This window comes from Rhagoletis pomonella, unplaced genomic scaffold, assembly GCF_013731165.1.
Source record: "Rhagoletis pomonella isolate Grant_MI unplaced genomic scaffold, Rhpom_1.0 Rhpom_scaffold_00004, whole genome shotgun sequence".
NCBI lineage: Eukaryota > Metazoa > Arthropoda > Insecta > Diptera > Tephritidae > Rhagoletis > Rhagoletis pomonella.
This window is the reverse complement of record NW_023458558.1, coordinates 68,028,065-68,049,791: the sequence shown is the minus strand read 5'-3', so window position 1 is coordinate 68,049,791 and position 21,727 is coordinate 68,028,065. Positions and strand designations below refer to the sequence as shown.

General features: G+C 40.0%; 1 protein-coding gene across 1 annotated transcript in view; it reads left to right on the top strand.

Moving 5' to 3' along the window:
• Positions 1 to 21,727, top strand: part of LOC118738032 (F-actin-monooxygenase Mical) — a gene marked incomplete in the record, with an annotated part of 215,264 nt that overhangs the window by 160,558 nt on the left and 32,979 nt on the right. Inside the window, 6 exon segments of the mRNA XM_036468909.1 lie at positions 1,955 to 2,473; positions 3,143 to 3,412; positions 3,484 to 3,967; positions 7,251 to 7,369; positions 15,473 to 15,631; positions 16,788 to 21,308. Of these exon segments, the coding sequence (XP_036324802.1) occupies positions 1,955 to 2,473; positions 3,143 to 3,412; positions 3,484 to 3,967; positions 7,251 to 7,369; positions 15,473 to 15,631; positions 16,788 to 21,308 (6,072 nt within the window).

Sequence of the window (21,727 nt, the reverse complement as noted above, 5' to 3'; positions counted from 1 at the left end):
CACCCTTTTTTATTTCTTTGCTAATAAATTCATTCAAATGATGAAAGAGAAAGGTAGGATGAACGAACGTCATTCAAAGTTGAATTAAGATGTGTTGGTATTTGAAAAAAAAAAAATTGGGACACAAATGATTTTTTTTAACAGAAATAAAAACAGTGTGAAAATACCTTTCTACTGAGATCCCATAAGTCTAAATCAGAATAGTTTTGGCCCAGTTATTCAAGTTTTTCGTAAATCAATCTTTGAAAAAAGTAAAAAAAAAAACAGCATCAAAAATCTCATTCTTACGATTCCGTTGAAAAGATTTTTAAATATTTGTATGCAGATTTTTTAAGCTTAATCTGTTTTGTTATCTGAGGGGACTTTTTTCAAAAAGTTCTTTACGAAACTATTTTTATTCATAAAAAACTCCAGTTTTGGAGGTATTTTCAAATCGGTCCAGCTCACTTAAATCTTAATATTTTTCCCAAATATTTTGGTGAACGTCTTAAAATATAATAGATTTTGTAATCCCGGCGGAAAAAACCGCAACTTTTTTTGGTGATGAAGTCTAATGTATATACATATATTTGTTAGGGGCAAATCATTCAATCAATTATTTACTAACTTCCCGATGACCTAGACTTGAAACTTCATAGTCGGGTCAGAACCCGATGACAATGCAGTATGAAAGATGAGTTATTCCGATAGGTGGCGCAAGAATGGAGATATTTAAAAACCCCTTTTATCTTCAGTCCGATTTGGTTAATATTTAGAATGTAATTAACTGCATGAAAAGGAATAACTCCACTAAAGATTTTGCCGATAGGTGGCGCACGAGTCGATGTATTTGGCAAACAAGTACACATATATGGTCCGATTTCGTTCATATTTAGAAAGCTTGCTTTAGAAATATTTCGCTAGCTTAGAGTGCAAAGTTGCTAAGTCCCTATTTGAAAATTGTACAGGAGAGGAACAAACTTCTTATAGCTATTTTCTTCAAGTATTTCGCAAAACTTTGAATACAACATTTTGCCTGCTTAAAGCAAAGACAAACTCCATACGAATCAAAGGGATTTGATCTTTATTTCGTACTATTTTTGCCTTATAGAATTTTCGGAGCTTTTTTTGGACTTAGCAAATTTTCCTTTCATTCAATATAAACGAGAAAACATGAACAAGGACCTTTACACTTTTCGAAACGATGCATTTTTAGTTTCTCTAGCCTCCTGTATCAAAATATGAGTTTTCATAAAAAGTGGACTTAGCAACTTTTCACTCTAAGCTAGGGATTTGTTTTTACTATTAACTCATTCGACATAAAGTTTATTTATATGACTATTTCATTAATGAGTACTTAAAATATTCATAGAATTTCCCGTTTAAATCGAAAACAACCAGTTTATTAATAAATATCTAATATATATATTTTGATGTGGAAAATTGGTGTCTGAGAGACTACACGCCAGTATAATAGGGAAACTTCGGGCACGTCAGTAGCAGAGGGTTAATTACCTTCATAGCAATATGTATGTACGTATTACTCTGAGTGGAATTGTTAACTTTATTCTGTCTATCTTTTCATTTATTTTTAGCTTGCAAAGTAAGCAATTTGTAACTGTTATTGTGTCTAATTACAAAATTAATTTGCCACTGTGGCTTGTTTATATTATTAATAAAATTTAATTATAAACGGTTTGCTCTACTATGTTTGTGCTTATAATGTTTTCGTTAAGTATATAGTTTAGTGTAACTCTTATTTTATATTATTCATTTTTTTTATTAAAACTCGTGATTTTTTTCTTTCTCTCCATTCACAAAACACCTTCGCCGTCCTGTTCCAATTTTTTCTTTGTCAAAATTTTACTTCCTTTACATTTTCCCCTTTCCTACCATTCCACACTCATACCCCGAATGGCGCAAAAATCAAATCGACCAACTAAAATCAAATTTCGCTCGTGTGCCCATTGTGCAGGACCGCAATCGGGGCGATATACCTTCAGCTATGCCGCGAAACAACCCCGATGAACAGTTTAGTGATCGCATCAAATCCATGGAGCAGCAAATTAGCTCGAAAAATGCTGGCGGCACCGATAAGAAACCCAAAGACTTAATGCGTGCCATCGGCAAAATCGACAGCAGTGATTGGAATGTACGCGAAATCGAAAAGAAAATCGAACAATCGAAACGAACGGAAGTACATGGCCCCAAGGGACGCGAGAAAGTGCCGAAATGGAGTAAGGAACAATTCTTGGCCAGACAAAATAAAATGGCAAAACCGACACGCCAAGAATCAGTGGAAGAGAAGTTCAAAGAGATCGATCAGACGTTAAAGAATTTGGACAAGCAATTGAAGGAGGGTTCGATACTCGAAGTTGGCGAACGTGGTCGGAATAAAGTCGCGTCCATCGCTGGGCAATTCGTGAAGAAAGATTATAAATCAAGTGAGGAAAAGAATACTCCCTCCACCGCCAGCAATGTAGTGCCGAAATCAGTGAGTAATGTGCTAGTTGGGTCGACTTTACAGATATTTAGCAAATGTGGAATTTAATACAACACGCAAGATCTCGTGATTCAAAATAGCAAATGATTTTAATTCTCCTTTATTTTGCCTATGATTGTCCGTTTAGTCGACTCTCTTGCTTCAAATTGGTTTTTATGTTGCATTGGGCTCTGTTAATTGCTTATTCGGTTTTTGCCTTATAATTTTTTCATGCGTTTAACTGGTAATTAAGTTTATTTAAACTTTTCCGTTTTGGTTTTGCAAATTTTTATTAAAAAAAACTACAACTAGGTACTTTTATTTATCTTCGAGGCAATGGAAAGCCACCTGCTATAGCTTGTTTTGGAGTAATTCCTATACATACATATGTATGAACATATTTTTTTATTCGTACATAAACTAGTTGCTTTTTGTACATTAAAATGTCGCTACTGGTTTAAAGGATCTCTGAAACAGCGACTTATGCTCGCAGTGTTCCATTCATCTACTGTACATAAAATCATGTCAGCACTCATATCCTAACATAACATTAAGCTTTATCACTTTCATTATGAAAACTTTACTTATATTTATTATGTATGTACTAACCTAATTTTGAAAAATAGTATTTTACTTCTTTTGCTTTATAACTAATAACGTTTTCAATTTTATCGAATTCAGAGCGCTAAGGTTGCCTTGGCATTCAAGAAGCAAGCAGCTTCCGAGAAGTGCCATTTCTGCAAACAAATCGTATATTTAATGGAAAAGATCGCCGCTGAGGATCTCGTTTTTCATCGTTCGTGTCTAAAGTGTCACCATTGTCAAACGAATTTGCGCCTGGGTGGCTATGCATTTGATCGTGATGATCCGAATGGACGTTTCTATTGCACGCAACATTTTAGGCTACCTGCAAAGGCTATACGGCCTGTAATGCGGAAACCAGGCCAACGGGTAATGGTGCAAATTGTATTCATGTACAAATTATAGAACCACATCTTATGGTCATTATCATCAAATTTCAGAAGCCAACTCAACAGCAACAAGCTGCCGCAGCAGCAGCCGCGGCTGCAGACATTACTGTTCCGGCGGGTTCTGCCGGTGACGGCACCTCCCCTGCAGATTTGCTCAAAACACCTGACAAACTTCGTGGACCTGCCGACAGTGTTGTGCAGCTCGATTTGTTGGATCGTGGTCAGACGCCCGAGCGTATTGAATTTGAAAATACCGACGCAATGTCCGATGGCGAACCTTCAGAGGAGCATATACTCGACGAACATGAATGGTCAGGCAGAAACTTCTTGCCGGAGTCGAATCAGGACTCTGAATCAGATCTATCCAGTTCCGATGACTCAGACGATGAATCCGATGCTGATATGTTCGAAGAGGCAAATGACTCACCGTTGGGTGCACAAACTCTACAGTTGGCCACTGACTGGATTGGCAAGCAACATTACTCCGATAGTGATGAGTCAGATGACTTTTATGATTCCAGTGAAGGCATTGCGGGTGAGTACTGGGGCAATATAACTTTTGGCAAGCTATACCTAAAATCAGAATAATGTCTACATATATTTTTGGGCAGTTAGAAATCGAAAAAAATAAACAAATAAAATAACTTTGATATACCACCTTTTTATTAATGGACTAAAAAGTAGAAAATAATTTTGCCTAGAATTAGTCTTGATAAGTTTAGAATTCCTAAGATATGAAGTCTCCCATTACTACATATATAACGCACACTAAAGTTTGATATCGTCTACTGAGATCTAATGTTATGCTGTGGACTATCAATTTCGCTTTTAATTGATCGGGTGACAGGTAATATGGTCAATGGAAATAAGGTCAATTGACCTTATTTCCCACCCTGGTGCGAAATAAAGTCAATTGACATTATTACCTTTTCAAAAACGAAATAAAGTCAACAAAAATTTGGAAATAAAGTCATTGACGCTATTTCCTCATTCAAAAGGAAATAGCGTCAACAATGCTTAAAGTATGTCGATTCATAGAAAAAAATGTTGTTCTTACAATAAACATTGCCGCGTAAGTGTTGTTTTTTAATAGATGAAAAAGGTTATTGCCAAATCCTCAGTGTTGTGATATTAATCCACGCACAATCATGAACTACCACCATTTCATTTTATTAAAAAACTTTAAATTACGAATATGTAAAAACACGATGCGAAAAACTAAACGCCAGCGCACAGCTGGAATACGAGAAATATTTGAAGAAAGGGTGTAGAAATGACCCATAACTTGCAAATTATGTTTCGTTTCCACAAAAATAAAGCGAACACTATTAAATTGAAGAAACAGTCCATGTCCAAAACCCCGGAGGAACACTAAAAGAATTCTGTGTTTTAAATTAGCATATTTTGAACGAATTCGGAATGTCTTAGGGGGAAAAGAAACCAACTTTTCTATAAGGAAACAATTATAGAAAAAGAATTTTCTTACACTGTATTCATGTCTCCGCCAGCAATTTGTGACGACATAATTTAAAACCAGCTAAGGAGAATGACGACACTATTTATTAGATGGCACATTCAACGAGCCAATGTGCCAAAATGCGGGTATAAACAATTATTGATTATTTAATATCGGAACCGAGATCATATAAGTTAATTGATTGGTTTTCACACACTTTTCAAACACAAATGACATGCTTTTTTACTGCAGACAAGTTGTTGCCCCAAAACACAGCAGAAATCTTCCAATCAGGGCTGCCAACTATCCTTAGTTATGAGGTGCCATATTGATGATAAAAAAGTGCCAAAATGTGCCAAATAGAAAAATAAAAGTGCCAAAAAAGGTGTCATTCCTTTTAATCATTCACATTTAGCAATAAAATAAAGCTACATTTTCCAAACAAAAGTGCAATGATAAAATAACATAAACCAGTTGAATAGCCTTTATAAATTAGAAAATTTTAGTTGAGAAAAAGAAGTGCACGCAAAAGTTTTCACAAAAATGCATTGAAATGTAATTTTTTTTACAAAAGTGCCATTTTTAGCACTTTGTGCCAAATTGAAAAATTTTTTTACCAGGGACGTGAACCGGATGAAAAATTTTGTCGGTTCGGTTCAGCGGTTCGAAAAACAAACAAGTAACAAAGTCTAAGTTCGGGCGGAGCCGAACATTAAATACCCGGCGCTGGTATTAAATTTATGATTTTCACCTTTCCGAAAGCCACCGCAACATGGTAAGCCGGGTGTATCAATTTTGAGTATTTTAGCATCCTTAAATTTCGAAATATTGAAGTTTCAAGCATTTCTGAAATTTACCGTTATATGAAAAGCGGCCTCAATTTTATTCTGATTTCAATAATTTTCAATGTTTTGCTTTTATGTGGCAAGCACAATAACCATACCGAGTTTGGTACAAATTGGTAGACCGGTTACAGAGATACATATATGTGATCACAAGCGGGTGGTGCCACGCCCGTTTTCCAAAAGTTTATCATAAACCAAGTAATAGGTAAAGGATTGTCGCAAGCATCAATTTTGAATAAACCGTTATATGGGAGATAGGCGTGGTTATTGTCCGATTTTGCCCATTTTCAAAACCATCCGCCCTACGCCCGAAAGAAGTGCACGTACAAAGTTTCGTTAAGATATCTCAATTTTTACTCGAGTTATAATTCTGATCACTTATGTATACATTTGTCTATATGTATCTCGATTCGTTTTACCTGTTACAAACAACCGTTATGTGACCAAAGTTATAATACCCTTGTGCACAAGTGAGCTCGGGTATAAAAAATAACGCGCAAGTTTAAGTGTCAAGTGCAACAACGCGCAAGGTTAAGGGTAAAGTGTCTGTCAAATGAGATGGGTTGTCTTTACATTTGATATTGTCTCATGGTAAACAAACATAGTAGGTATTAACATGTTTAACAAAAACAAAAAAGTGGGTACATTTATCTATTAAAACTTGGTTAAAACGAACCTTTAAACCTTTATGGAAAGTGGTTCGGTTTTCGGTTCGGATAAACATTTGTGGAAAATTTCGGTTCGGTTAATGGTTCAGTTAATTAATAGAAAAAAGCGGTTTTCCGGTTCAAAACCGGTTCGGTTCAAAACCGGTTCACGTCCCTGCTTTTTACTTCACATAACCCCAAAGAAAAAAATTAAGAGGTTTATATCACACAATACTTTGCTGAAATGTTACCGACATCACGGGCTTCAATCTCAGGCATCAAAAAAGCCTTTATGAAGGTGCGGCATTTGCTCGGCGTTGACGATTTTGTCCTGTCTGTGGCTATTCTATAACTCACTTAGAGAAATGCATGCATGACCCCAAATCAGAAAGTGTTGGGAAATGTGTGGACCTTGGTGAGGTCGGAGTGGTCAGTGTCGTGCGGGGTATATGTTCCCATATTGGATATAGGATGGTATAGGTGTTAACTCTGGTGCGACTTATGCTTTTCCCGCATAAACAAAGAGCAGCAAACACACACACGCACTTGTGTTTAAAAGTAATTCGCTCGTTTCCTAATAGCATATGAATTTTTTCATGCAAATTTTCAAATCTCCTCTCTGAACATAGTGAAGTGGTAAGTCGCTGGCATTTCCACCATTGGTCAACGCTAACCCAGCTTGGCTATCACCCGGTGCTTTAAGCTCCACCCACACTCCACTCCCTGAGTAATTTTTGTTACGGTAGTAAGCTCGATACATAAATACTCGTAACAAAGGTAATCCCCACCCCCTCTACTTCTCTAACTCTATTTTAATCATTTGCAATAACATATATCTTAAAACTAAATTAATATCCTTTTACTTATTAGATGATGATGGTAAGGATGACACAGAGGGAGAGGATTTCAAGAAGGCTCGTGAGCTACGTAGAGAAGAAGTCCGTCTATTGCCACTGCCCGCGAACCTGCCCACTGACACCGAGACTGAGGTTAGTGTTGGTTATTTGAAAATCGTATTCTCTATTCTATTTGTATAACTTCTTATATTGACTTATATATATTTTATATTTATTTTCTTCAATCAAATACCATCAATAATACTTACATACATTAAAACATAAAATAATGGTGTTGGTTTCATTCTATCAAATTTTTGCGCGAAATCAATTTAAATTAAAATCCCCATGACTAGGTTAAATCTCTGAATGACGGTAATGAGAACAATGAAAAAAAAGAAAATGTGGCAACGGTTTCAGATGATAAAGCTGCTGCAGTGTTGGCCACATCAAATCATAATCTCAAAGCAGAGACTGAGGTTGACAAGTGTTCTGAACAGTCATTTAATTCGGAAAAATCATTCAAATCTGCTGCTTCCATTGCCGGTGACATATTACCACTTTCCACGAATGCCTCGTTTTCTGCACCGCCACCCACCAAAGCTGACATAGAGAAATTGGAACAAATAACAGGGCGACAGTTCAGCGCTGAAATTGAGGCAATCAATGAAAAACTACATCGCCTCAATAGCGTTGTTAAAATGAGTAAAGATCTTGAAACAATAGCCAAAGAGAATTTGGTAAAGAGTGATATACTTAAGAAATTGACGATGAAAGAGAAGTGGTTGGCTGACAGCACAGTTGGTAACTCAAACCCACTAGCACCCAAGTCAACGTTTGGAAATCGTTTCGTGCCAAAGTCAGATGTCTTAAAAGAGCAGCAGAATAATGTCAAAGCTGCTGGGGAGAATCCTAATGTCGCTGACGTAAAACCTCAAATAGCGGAAGCTATTTCAGCTGGAAAGGTTTTAGATACATTAAAAGTCGAGTTGAAATCTGAAAATAATGAAGAGAAGACCAATAATGCAACACACACGCTGCTGAAAGCTACTTCACCTGAAGAAGTATTGGAGAGCTTGAAAGCAGAGATTAAATCTGCTTCCCTCAATCGAACGGGCAGCCTCAAAAGGCAACAATTGAGTCCAACTGCCAGTCCAAGTGCTAGTAAGAAACCCAGTGCAAGTAACAGTAGATCCAACAGTTTCAAACACAAGTCTTCAGCTACCCCAACTGAATCGAATAAAAATGGCGAAATTAGTCGAACAAACAGTCTTAAGCGTTCCGAAAAATTCATCTCGAAAGATGACGCAATCGCGAATGATAGCCGCATGCAAATCCAAAATATTTTGGGTATTGTGAAAAGCGTTGATAACAAAAGGGAACAAGATTCAAAAAACGACAAGCCTATTGGGGGCAATAAATCCAATACAGATATTGGAAAGCTACTTTACGATGCAGAGAGTAAGTTTTCTCCGAAGGTCGATAGACGTTTGATGCAGGAGAAGTTGAAAGAAATCGAGGCAAAGAGCTTTTCGGGAACGATGGACGCAATTAAATCACAAATGGTTGTGCCGACAAGTTCCCAAGCAAATCTATCCGTCGATCTATCCAAATATTTTCCAGATCAGAAACAACAAAAATCAAATGCCGCGGCAGTTAATAAAACCCAAAAAAATTTAAAAGATGTTGATTTAGCAAAATACTTTCCCAGCAGTCCGACACCGCAACGTCGCAGCGCAGTAGTCACTGTGGCAGATAAGTTGAAAAAGTCTCAAACAGAAAACGCCATTCCAACAGCAGCTGCGAACGCTTCTGGCAGTGGTGTAAACAAAAAGGGAAACGATAAAAATTCAACGGCGATAAAGAGCAGTAATCTTGGACCTAAGCGCCAAGCTTCAACTGGAAGTGCTACATTTAGTTTGCGCGACCATCAGTTGGATGGTGCTGTTGATTTGACGAAGAAAAATACGTCTGTCGTGGCCAGTAAATCCGATGTTCCTAAAAATGGTCAAACAGCAGTTAAGACCACAGCTGCAACTGCGACGGTGACGAAAAAGGGTAACGTTAAAATTATAAAAAAAGTTGTGCCTAAAAAGAAGGGGACTGCCTCGGCGAAGAAAGTGGACTGCACACAAGATAATAAGTCGATTGTTCCACGCGATGAATCCGACCGCGTGCTCGATGAAATTCTGCAGTCGACTGATAAAGAAATGCATTCGCCCAGCGCGGAGTACCTCAAGCTATTCAAGGAGGAAAAATCGCCCAGTGAAGACATTTCAGACAAAGTTGAACGAATATTCCAAGAAACTGGTATCGATTTAGGTATACCCCAACGTCCGCTCAACGATCGCAATAGAAGGCTATTAAAAACTAAATCACTAGGCGAGGGTGAATTCGAGCGACGCGGGAAGGAAATAAATTTGGAGCCTAGCGAACATAGAACCAAGGAAGATGGCGATCGGCCAACTGGCGTGCAAGGTTTGCTAGCACGTTTTGAATCAATGAGTTCTATAAAATCTTCGGAACAATCGTTCAAGCTGCGTCGCATGGAGTCTACAACTAGCAATTTGAACAAGTCGCGAGAGTCACTCATCTCTCATGATTCCATATTATCGCGTGAATCGGACTCCATGAGCGATTTGGAGAAAACTATGGAATACCTAAAGTCAGAATGGCGTAACGAGGCGACTAATTTTCTGCAGAAGAAACGAGATAATTTTTTCTCGATGAAGCGTGCCATTGAAGACGAAGAGGCGGCTGCTAAAGCGGATGCCATGACGAAAACAAAATACGATGATTTACCAGTACAATACCGTGAATCGAAAATCGCCAAATTTTTCGGCATCAAATCCAAATCTCCTGAAAAAGCAAAAGCGGCAATAAAGAAGAAATCACCTGAAAAGAAAAATCCAACAGTTGCTGCTGCGAAGAAGGAGCTAATAAATGGTGGGAAAGTGAAGAAGACGTCGTCTCCAGTTGAAGAATTGAATAGAACTGATGATAAGAAAACAAAACCAACGACTGCTTTGAAACCCAATTCAAAGGAAACTAAACGTAAGTCTCCATTGCCGTCCAAAAATCAAAATCCAACAAATGACAATGCAGCGAATGTCACAAAGAAAGCTTCCAATGCTGCGGTAGCTCCGAAGAAGTCGATATCTCCACCTAAAAATCAAATGGAAGACTTCGAAATAAGCTTATTAGTGGAGAAAGGTAGTATGGCAAGCTCGTTGGGCAAGTTGGAAGCGAAAAATATACCAAATATCATTGAACTCCAAGCAAGCGAGGAGTCAAAAAATAATGCACAAATTACGTCGGATGAGCCCAGTCGCATATCAGATTCTGCTACTGAACTAAATGCGCAATCCATACCTTTGTCTCGCCAAAACTCCAATAATTCAGATACTCCCACGTCAGAGACGCCGGTTTTGAAAAGGCGACCGCTGGTGGAAGATATACGAAATCTACCCAAGACAGGTTGTGATAAATCGCTAAGCAGCTCCCGCCGGAATTCACAAACAAGCTTACACTCGCGCCGTTGCTCAGATGCTTCGCTGCAAGAAAAGCTGGACATCGCTGCTGCGACATTAACGAAAAGCTCAACAATGGAATCAAATAGCAACGTGGATGAACTGTTCCAAAACATTGTTGAGCGCTTGGAAAACAAACCCAGCGAGCACGGCCGCAGTGCGGAAGAGGAATGTGACTCGTTGTGCACGTCGATTAGCAAAAGCCCCAGTTTGGCGCCGACCACAGTACGCGTGCGCGGCTCGTCAGAGGATGAAAGCATCGAAAAATTGTTCAGTCAGTTTTCCGATGAAATGCTGGTTAACGTGGAATTTGATTCGAACGATGAGTTAGTGGCGATTACTCCACGTCTCCCCCTGAAAAGAAAAACCGAAGATGATAAAGATTTTGTCGACAGGCTGGAATCATTGGAGAAAGATGAAGCAGTTCAAGACAACTTTGTGCCAATTGACTCGAGAGAAGTATGCTCTGAAAGCAATCAAGTTGAGGTAGAAACCAGTACTAATTCAAAATTCAGAGCGACGCAAGACTCACAAAAAAATATGAAAAATGCTGAGTACAAAGCAGCTCAGAAATCGTTAACAACCGCAGCTGCTGCCAGAGGTAAACCCTTAACCCTGGAAACCATACAGACAATGCTTTATATGGACCCACAAGAAACACCTTTCCCTATCCGACCACAGCGAAGGCAAAAGAGCACCTCATCCTCCAGCGAGGCATCGGCGCCTATTGCACCGCAACGCATCAAACACAAACTAGCGAAATTATGTCCCGACACTATGGCGCCATCTGTGCAGGATTTGATGCAAACAGCATTTACGAAGAGCTTAACTGCTGAACTAGCGGAAAATGGCGGTATTTCATTACATAAGTTTCCACGAAACATTTCCGAAGACGAGTTGGAAGATGTGAAAATTGAAAGTATAAAACCTGACATAAAAGAGCCAATCATAGGAGATGGGAAAAGTTCGAATATTGAACAATATGTTGAAGCTTCATCTGCTAACGATCGAAAGAGTACAGTTAGTAAAAAGATCGGAATTGAAAAAGAAAAAGAAACCAATTCCTCTAATGAATCTACTGCACGTGGTCCTGAAACCACAACTTCTGTAAAAACGTGCCCAACGACTTTCCGAAAGAGTTCCCAAACATCAATTCGCGAAATGAATATAGCCGCGAAAGAATCTGATACCACTCAAGACTTTGGCAATGGGATTATCGCCTTAACCAAAGAGACAGCAGAAGCAGAACGGCAGTTTTCACAAGCATCAATTAACAAAATCAATCCACTTTTGGAATCTCCAACAATGCAGCAGAAGACTTCCCAATCTATTACATCGGAGCCTTCCAATGCACCGCGAAGACTCTCACAATCATCTATAAAAGAAAAAGCTGTAACCCCCGTAAATACTCCATTATTACAACGAAAAGTGTCACGAACTTCAATAAATAATGAAGCTTCCATTACTAATGAATCAACTGTTCCACAGCAGAAACCTGTACACATTGCGAACGTTGCTCCCGTTGATTCTCCATTGATGCAATGGAGATTATCCCAAGCTTTAGCAAATACAGACGGTGCATCTATACCAATGGATCGTCAAAACACAGCAACAAACAATTCAACAAGTCAAGTGCTACAAAATGGGGTCAATTCTGAAACTCCAATAACAAATTTTCCGAAATCATCGTTGCACCCATCGAAAGAGAGTCTGAATGAGACGCTTAATAATCGACCATCCAGCAAGGGCTCCAGTAAAGAGCGTTCATTGGAATGGGATATGACGAAAATGCCAGCAAGTCCAATGCCACTACGCAAATTTGTGCATGCCGAACGTCGTGGATTCGAGGAGGCAAAAATTAAAGAGATCTCCCCAACAAGTTCAATAAAACTGCTCAATAATCTTTCCTCGAACAGCAGTGATTCGGAGGAACGGCGCATTATTGAAGACATCGAAATGGAAAGACGGCAAGCCTTGATAGAGCGCGACAAAAACTATCAAGAGCTAGAGAAAAAGGAAAAAGAAAAAGAAATGAAAAAAGTGCAAAACGAACGGAATCCAAACGAGTTTAAAGTCAACAATAGCAACAATTCCAAGCATACTACTCCACTTCCAACGCCGCGTAGCTCGCGTCGTGGCACTCAGGACAGCATAAATACACAAAGAGAGGTCACTCCGCCTAATTTCAAAAAGCTTGTTATTCCATCGGAAACAGAAGACGTGCCTTCACTGAGTTCTCGTTGCAGCTCATTTGCATTTATCGAGCTCATGAGTAACGGCGAGGCGAGGGAGGCCCCGCTGCCACAAAAGTTGAAAATTCCTGCGAAACCACAGCCTATAATTAAGCCGGATATTTCGGAACCCATAGCAGAAGTATTTAAAAACCGGCCGTGGCCTAAGCCGGAGCTTTCGCCAGAAATGGATACCAGCGAGTCACCTGATACAGTAATAGAAATGAAACGCGGCGATTCAGTACCGAAATCACCAGTTGCCGAAATATTTCGCAGTCGTAAATGGCCTGATGGCAAAACGATCTTTGATGCAGCAGACGAGCAACACTCAGACGACCAGGATTTTATGAGAGAATTGCCTAGGAACCGAAAGAAATTTAGAAAATTGCAATCGCATTCACCACAACCAAGCCGGCGCCAAAGGATACCTACCGAAGAACTTAACAACAGTAAATGCTCATCAAAGTCGATATCAGATTTACGCAAAGATTCACCACCCATCTCGTTCTACGACTCTGAACATTCTCTGAATCATGCTGTGCGTTCATCCCGTTCGAGCGCCGAGAACACATCTTTGCACACATCGAACAGTGGCACACCAAAGCGCCCAACGCGACACATACCAGCCAGCCAAACACCTGAGCAATCGATAGACGCCAGCACGCGCATGCTACTCGACCGCAGCAAGCGTTTGCACAATCGTAAGAGTGAGTTCATCAACGAGCGTGCGGCTGAGAGGAATCCGTACTTGCGTGATGTAGTCAAAGCAGAGCGCCTAGAGCGTGAAGCAATCGAGTCGGCTGAGGATGATCTGGACTGTTATCGGCCAAGTGGTTATAGAGCCAAGCAAATGGCACGCTTTCCAACATCGCGGTCACTTGGACGCGATCGCAGCGGATTGTCGAATAGTAACTATAGCTACACACCTTCCTATGGGATGGACTACGGATTGAGCAATCGGCGTTTATACGGCACTACATTCTTACCGACAAACACTTCTTCCCTGGACTATAATCCATATTTAGGCAGTGGCAATGCAGGATATGGCAGCTCCATTGGACGCAACATGCATTTCAACGATTACACAAGGCGTAGTCCTTCACATCATCGAGAGCGGGAACACTCCAAAGAATCGTGCGTTATAGCTTAAAAAATGTACAATAGTTTTGTTTTGTGAGACGTACTAAATTTCCATTTAACAGTAGATTTTGGAGATATTATTAACACCGTGCTTAATTAAATCTACAAAAAACTTGTGGAAAGCAGCAAACCTCAAAATCAAATAATTACACACACACAAATTCAACTACATATAAATAAAAAATTAAATTAAACAAAAATATATATTTTAATATACATATTTACGTTGTAATAAAAAATGAAACCAATGCCATATTAAATTATAGACAAAAGTACAAATTAAAATTTGGAATTAAAAATCAAAACCACAAACACACTAAAACATTAGCTAGAAATATATAAAAATATATAAATTTACAAACAAAACAAAAAAACATAAACAAACCAATCGTCCGTTTAAATGCCCGTACGTACGACCCCCCATCGACCAACCAACGAACCAAGCAACCAACAACCACTCAACCAAAAACGTCTGCCTAACTGCCCGCCAGCTTGTTTACGCTCGGTGTGCCTAAATAAAAAGAATAAAAATCCTAGAATGCTGTTAACAAAATTCTCTCTCTCTCACATTTCCACATTAAAGAGGAAAAGGAATTAAGAAATCTATAGAATCATAAAGTGATAAAGAGAGCATTGATTGAGCCATAACGCTCAACGGGTACGATCTTTGAAGGTAAAAAAGAACTAATACTTAACCCTCCAACGCAATTCTGCTTCGGCATCCAAGCGTGTAATTTACATACATACATATATTAACTGCCTTAAAGCTAGCTGCCTGTGTTCGCTCGCCACACGAGTGGTACACACGTGAATATCGCTCGTATTAACCCGAAATGATTTATAACGAAGCGTAAAACGTTTACTGACACCTGACCTTTAACCCGCTGCCAACGTTACCTTTCTTGCATTTTTTTGCTCAAGTTTGCTGCGTTTCATTCTAATAACTGTTTCTAATAAAAAATTCATATATTAAATTCAAGTGCTCGTATATTAAATTCAAGTGTTCCCAAAGTTTAGTACTCGTGCTCATCTGTGCTGTGCCTTTTTGGATCGTACCTCATTGCAGTTTGTTGTGTAAATAAATCTAAAAACACCATTTAAAGCGTTTGTTTTGCATGCCGAATTCATATGCTTAAAAAATCTCCATCCGTATTAAAATCGACTAAACTGCAAATAAAAGGACTGCAAAGAAATTTCCGACTGATTAATGCGCCACTACTCACTCGCTGTCTTGTTTTGTTATTACAAAATATCCTACGTCTTTATTAGTATCTTTGTTGAATTTTGGGGTTTCAATTAGCTTGAATAAAAAAATGTTAAATAACACATAATTAATATAACCTTCCGTTTTTCAGGTTCAAAGCGAGTCAGAGTCTTCTTCGCCCGAGGAGGTTGAACTTAATTCTGCCACGGAAATATCAACAGATTCGGAATTCGATCATGATGAAATAATCCGAGAAACTCCAAAGATCTTCATTGACGACACTCACCTAAGAAAGCCAACAAAAGTTCAAGTAAGTTTCCCAGCTCCAGGTTTAGCTTTTTATACCCGAGCGCGCTTTTGCACGATTATATTTTGTTCCCATAACGGTTGTTCAAAGGTTTCGAGAAAGACATATGTACATACATTAGCGCACACAAGGGGTGGGTTTTGGGGTTCAAACCCCCCCTAAAGCTAATAACCTCAAATACAAACTGTATCTTAAAGCTAAGAATCCAGCTCTCAAGGAAATTGTAAGAAATATTTATTATAATTTCTGTTGCCTGAAAAAGCGCTTTGCTTTTGCTGTAAATTTCTATGAGGAAATAAATATACGAGCATTTTTTTCTTGAGAGCTGCAAACTAATTTAAGAAATTTTGGTAGAAGAAAATTTCTTTTCCATTTCCCGTCCGTCTTTTTATATGAATTTTTCGTTTTTCTTGACAGTTCAGTTAATTTTTTCGGTATTCGAAATATTAAAAAAATTTAGCAATCGTGAAAACTCACCATCTCTATCGAAAACCAGAAACCAGAAATCGAAAAAATGAGCATAAAAGTGCAAAAATTTATGGAATCAATAAATTTATTTTTACTGACTCTTTTAAAATTTTTTAATAGGTACTTTTAAAAGTTGAGCGCATCTTGAGTTTATAGAACTTTTTATTAAACAAGTAGTTTTTAAGGAAAGAACACAACCGACTTCAAATTTAGGGGTACCGTTAATTTCTTCATGATCCAATCATCGGATATATAAACCAAATTACGGGACGACCCCTGAGGTACCATGTTTCCAATAAAAAAAGGATTATTGAAATCGGTTCACGTGGTCAAAAGTTATGTATTCCGGCGTATTGATAACCTCCTTTTTTTTGAAGTCGGTTAAAAGTGTTTGAGTTCTGTTAATCTTATGTAAATAAAGTGCAGTTTATGGATTTTAAAACGTTTATTTATTTATTACATACTGTACATAAAACTTGCATGAATGTATTTTAAAGAGCGTATTATCTGAAGCAAATTTTCAGTATTTTCCGGTGATATATATTCAGAAATATAAAACTCCCCCTAAAATATATTCCTGGGTGCGCCCCTGTGTACATATATGCAGAAAAACGCTTATAGTGAAAAGATAAATCAATTTAGTGTATTACTTGTTAGAACATACATACCTCAAAACATATCTACATTACAGGTCAAATCTACCGTTATTGCTTCGACCGCCGGTCAACGACATCACGTACCATCCACCAATAACACACACAACTTAAGAGGAAGTTATCTACAGAAGTATCAAGTAAGCCCACCACAGCCGCAATTTAAACCTCTTGTTCAGGTCGACCCCACACTCTTAACGAAAAGCCGCGCGCCTCTTCAAAATCCACGGCCAGGCGACTACTTGCTCAATAAAACTGCCAGTACCGAAGGCATAGCTTCAAAGAAAAGCTTAGAACTAAAGAAGCGTTACTTACTCGGTGAACAGGGAAATGGCAACAAAATTCAAAAATCCGGTTCTACCTCTGTGCTTGACTCACGCATACGCAGCTTCCAATCAAATATATCTGAGTGTCAAAAGCTGTTGAATCCTGGCAGTGGTATCTCACCAACCATGAAAACGTTTTTGGATCGCACGAAATTGGGTGAAAATGCAAACAACGATTTGATGCGCTCAGCCACAACTAATATTTTAAACGATTTGAAAGTTGAGATTACTATTCAGAAAGCTTCATCCACTGCCTCGACGGACAATGAGAAGGAAAACGTTTTTGTGAATAGCAAAAATGAGCTCAACAAAGGCATGGAGTATTCGGAATCTGTCAGTGCAGCTTTGCTTGAGACTGTGAACAAAAAATCGCCTTCAACACCATCCAGCAATCACACAATTATGGGCACAATAGATCTCGTTTCGCCAGAAAAGGAAAGATCGTCGTCAATCATAGATTTAACCAAAGTAGAAATGCCAGTAAAAAGGCGGGACAATGATGGACTGAAAATAAATTCTGCTGAAAACAATGATGTACTGCTCACTGCCGATAGTAATAAGATTATAGATCTGACCTGCGAGTCACCAGTGAAAAGCGACAATACCGTTATAGAGGAAGTGAGGCCAGATGTTTCCAAGGATGTAAAGGAGAGTATACCTGACATACTAGGTCATATTGGTCAGGAAGTGAAGCCAGGGCACAAGCCAGCGGCAAGATGCCAGACCGAAGACCAGCAACATCTCTTGAGCCATTCTTGCGACGAGGAGAAAATGGATTCGCCAGAGAAATTGGAGGAAGAGAATGAAACGTTGCAAATTCAAGTGCCGAATATACCGTGGAGAACGCGTAAGACAGACACTATGTCGTCCACAACAGGTTCAAGTTGCACTTCAAACTCGTCAAGTATTGAAGATATACAACACTATATACTAGAGTCAACAACGAGTCCGGATACGCAAACCGGTGCCATGGCGATTGGTCATCAAGTGCCGCGCGTCGAAATACATGATACATCAGGTACACTCATGCAAATCGATAGTTTGATGATAATTGATGGCAAGTATATTGGCGATCCGGATGATCTGAAGTACTTGGAAATTCCTGAAGGGGTGGTCGTGCCGGCGGCACCTACCGTCAAAACGACAGAGATCGAAGAAGATAATGAAGCTGATATGGAACCAGTTACGGCAACACCGGAGCCAATCGAATGTACAGTGATCGAAAAAAACCAGGCTGCAGAAGACGAAAGAACCGAGGAGATGGCGGCAGAGGAAAAAGTGCCGCCATTACCTGAAATAGGTCCACCATTACCAGAGCGAGGGCCACCAAACATGAAAATAGTAAACCTCAAATTTGATACCAAAAATGAAAATAAAGTAGAGAGCCTTAAAAATTTGCCACTAATTGTCGAACATAGCGTGGAGCATACAAAAGCCGTTAAACCAGTCACATTAAACTTGAATAGCTCACTAAAGTCACCAAATACTCCCACAACACCAACCGCCATAACAACGAGCGCTGTTATGGCGCGCACACCGACATCACCACTAATGGAAGTGGACAGTGATATAACACCCACTGGCGATCTATTGTCACGTGGTTCCGATTCAGAAACCGAACTCACTGGCACAGGTCAGGTGATGACCGAAACAGAGCTATCCGATTGGACGGCAGACGATTGTATATCTGAGAATTTCGTTGATATGGAATTCGTGCTGAATTCAAACAAGGGCACCATTAAACGCAATAAAAAAGAGAAGAAACGGCTGTCCGCTGCATCGAAATTGCCCAGCACAATTGAAATGCTGGGGGAAGTAACCAAAACAGCGCCAGTTGCTGAATTCGAGGGCATACTGAAATCGATTGATATTGACGATATTGAATTCATGGATACCGGGTCGGAGGGCTCATGCGCGGAGGCGTACTCTGCCACAAATACGGCATTATTGCGCAATCGTGGCTACATAGAATTTATCGATCCGCCTACGCCCAAGCAAACACCTTCGCACAAAGCTGCACTACATACTATAGCAGATAGTACACACAAATCGGTTGCGGCAAAACGTGATGAAAAGCTTGGCATAGATTATATCGAACAGGGAGCGTACATCTTGCAAAGTGGCGATCACGAACATGATCTACTTAAGACTCCCGTAAACGAGGACGCACACTTCGTCGCTTCGTTAGCGGAGAAATCACAAGCTACTGGACCTCCCTCGCTCATGACTCAATCGCTCACTGATTCAAGCACATTGAACGATTTGGAAGACGATAGCCTATTCACAACAACACAAAATTCACAAATCCAGCCTTCGGCAGCCACCACAACTAAAACTACAACAGAGGAGAGTGAAGCTCTGACCGTTGTCACTAGTCCGTTAGATTCCTCATCACCAAAGGTGCCCGATCTGCATAACAGTTCTTTCATTACAGGCAAAGCCGCTGAGCTAACAACTGGTTCTACGCCTAGCAGCTCCGAAAAAAATCCGAAAACTTCGCAGTCAACATGCACCACGACCAGTACTTCGACTAGCTCATCGAGTAAAGCCACTTCCCCACGTTGCTTGTCACAAGAAATTCCTGCAGCATCACTATTGTTGGATGCCAATACGTCAACGGCAGTGTCAACATCATCAGCATTTGCGCCGAAGGCGGCGCCGCGCAAACTCTCAAATGAGCTTTCGTACGAGGAGTGTGTGCGGGCGTTACAGCAGAAGATTACGCAAATCAGTACTGCTCGTGATTCAGATGTACGTAAACAAAGACGAAAGAGTTCCAAGGGCGAAATGCCCGTCAGCAATGTACAAACTGTGATAGAACCAACACCATCAATGCTGCAACTCACCGATTCGGAAGTCTCAGATGTAAATGTAGCTCTAACTACGGCTGCCAATCCTTCCGCAGCCGCGACTCTAATCCACAAGGTACCTGAAATTCCGACATTGACCCGCAAACTAGAAGAGATCACTAAGGAGCGCACCAAGCAGAAGGACCTGATACATGACCTCGTCATGGACAAATTGCAATCGAAGAAGCAGTTGAATGCCGAAAAGCGTTTGCACCGCAGTCGTCAGCGCACGATGCTCACGAGTGGATACGCAAGCGGTTCTAGTCTAAGTCCTACTCCAAAAATTGCAGCGGCAACAACAACCAGTGACACTAATTGCACCAGCCGTGCACACTATCATGAATCCACGGCAGCAATGCCATCAACAACTGTAGTAAACACTGCGGATGAGCTTACTGCTAGCGTGAATTTCCGAGAAAACATCCCTCTACCGAAGTCATCGACATATGTCTCTGCCTACGGGATGGCAGGCGATTCCCCGACGCGCAATATTGCCTACCAGCAACGACCTTTCAGCGAGCATTTGAATGCCGAACAATTGGACGCCTTCGAAAGGTATAAACTGACCAAAACTCCTTCATTTTCACATGTGCTGCCCTCCCAGCCGAGCAAGTCAGCGTTAAAAGATGAAAATATATGTAAATATGCAACGCCACAAGCCCCTGCGCGTAATAATCGCATTCAAAAGCCTCTAATAACCGCACAAAGCGTTGATAGCTCTTTTTCAGTATCAACAGAAAATCTACGCACTGAAGCTCGTGCACGTGCGCGTCTCAAATCGAACACTGAGCTCGGTCTAAGTCCGGAGGAGAAAATGCAGCTACTGCGTCAGCGACTGCAACTCGATCATTTTGATGCGAAAAATAACTTGGCCACTTCATTTCAGTCTCAGGTGCCGATTAAATTACCAAAAGATACAGAGGAACCTGTACACGACCGCCGACTGAGCGCATCGAAGAGTGTCAATGATTTAGTGTACATGGCGAGCAAACAGCCAGAATCGTCTGGCGATGTAAATTCTAACACTAAGTCAGTCGCGGGGGTCACTGCCGATTTTACCTCAGATCCCAATTTGTTGCTCTCCTCAACATCCGTACAATCCAGCAGTGGTAGCGTAAGCGCCAGCACTAAAGCGCCAAAATGCAAATCTAGTCGTAGGCAAAAAGATCCAGAACGCCGCAAAAGTCTAATCCAATCACTGTCCAGCTTCTTCCATAAAGAGAAGAAGGACACTGGTGGAGGCAGCGCAACTAGCGTACTTGGCTCTGCACAGCCAGAGCGACCGGGATCTAGTGGCAACAATGGTACCACAGCTTCGGGTGGCGTTGAAACGGGAGTATTTAGCCGTTTCCGTATATCGCCGAGAACAAAGGAGAAATCCAAGGTTAGTACACAGCTTAACATTTGCCCCTCTGCCCTTGTAAAATTTTTTAATAACTGCCTAAATGTTCTCATATACAATGTATGCAATGTGCCGGATTTGGTTGGCATGTTTGGTGGTGGGCTAAAATGTTTATGCGTGCGTGTATGTAAAGCTAATTAAGCACAATACCGAATTTCCACTTGGCATTGAAATGACAAAAAATTTGCCATTTTCCACATGGTGGAAACAAACATAATGACTATTTTTATGACACTGGTATTTTTTCAATGCCCAACATTTTCATTCAAATTTTTGTTATTTAATGCCTGGTGGAAATTCAGCATAAGTGTTGATATTAAACCATTGAGGCTTTAAGTTAAGCAATCTGAATTCGAGAGGCTTAAAGCAAAGGCATAAGTACTAGGAATAAAGCTTACTAA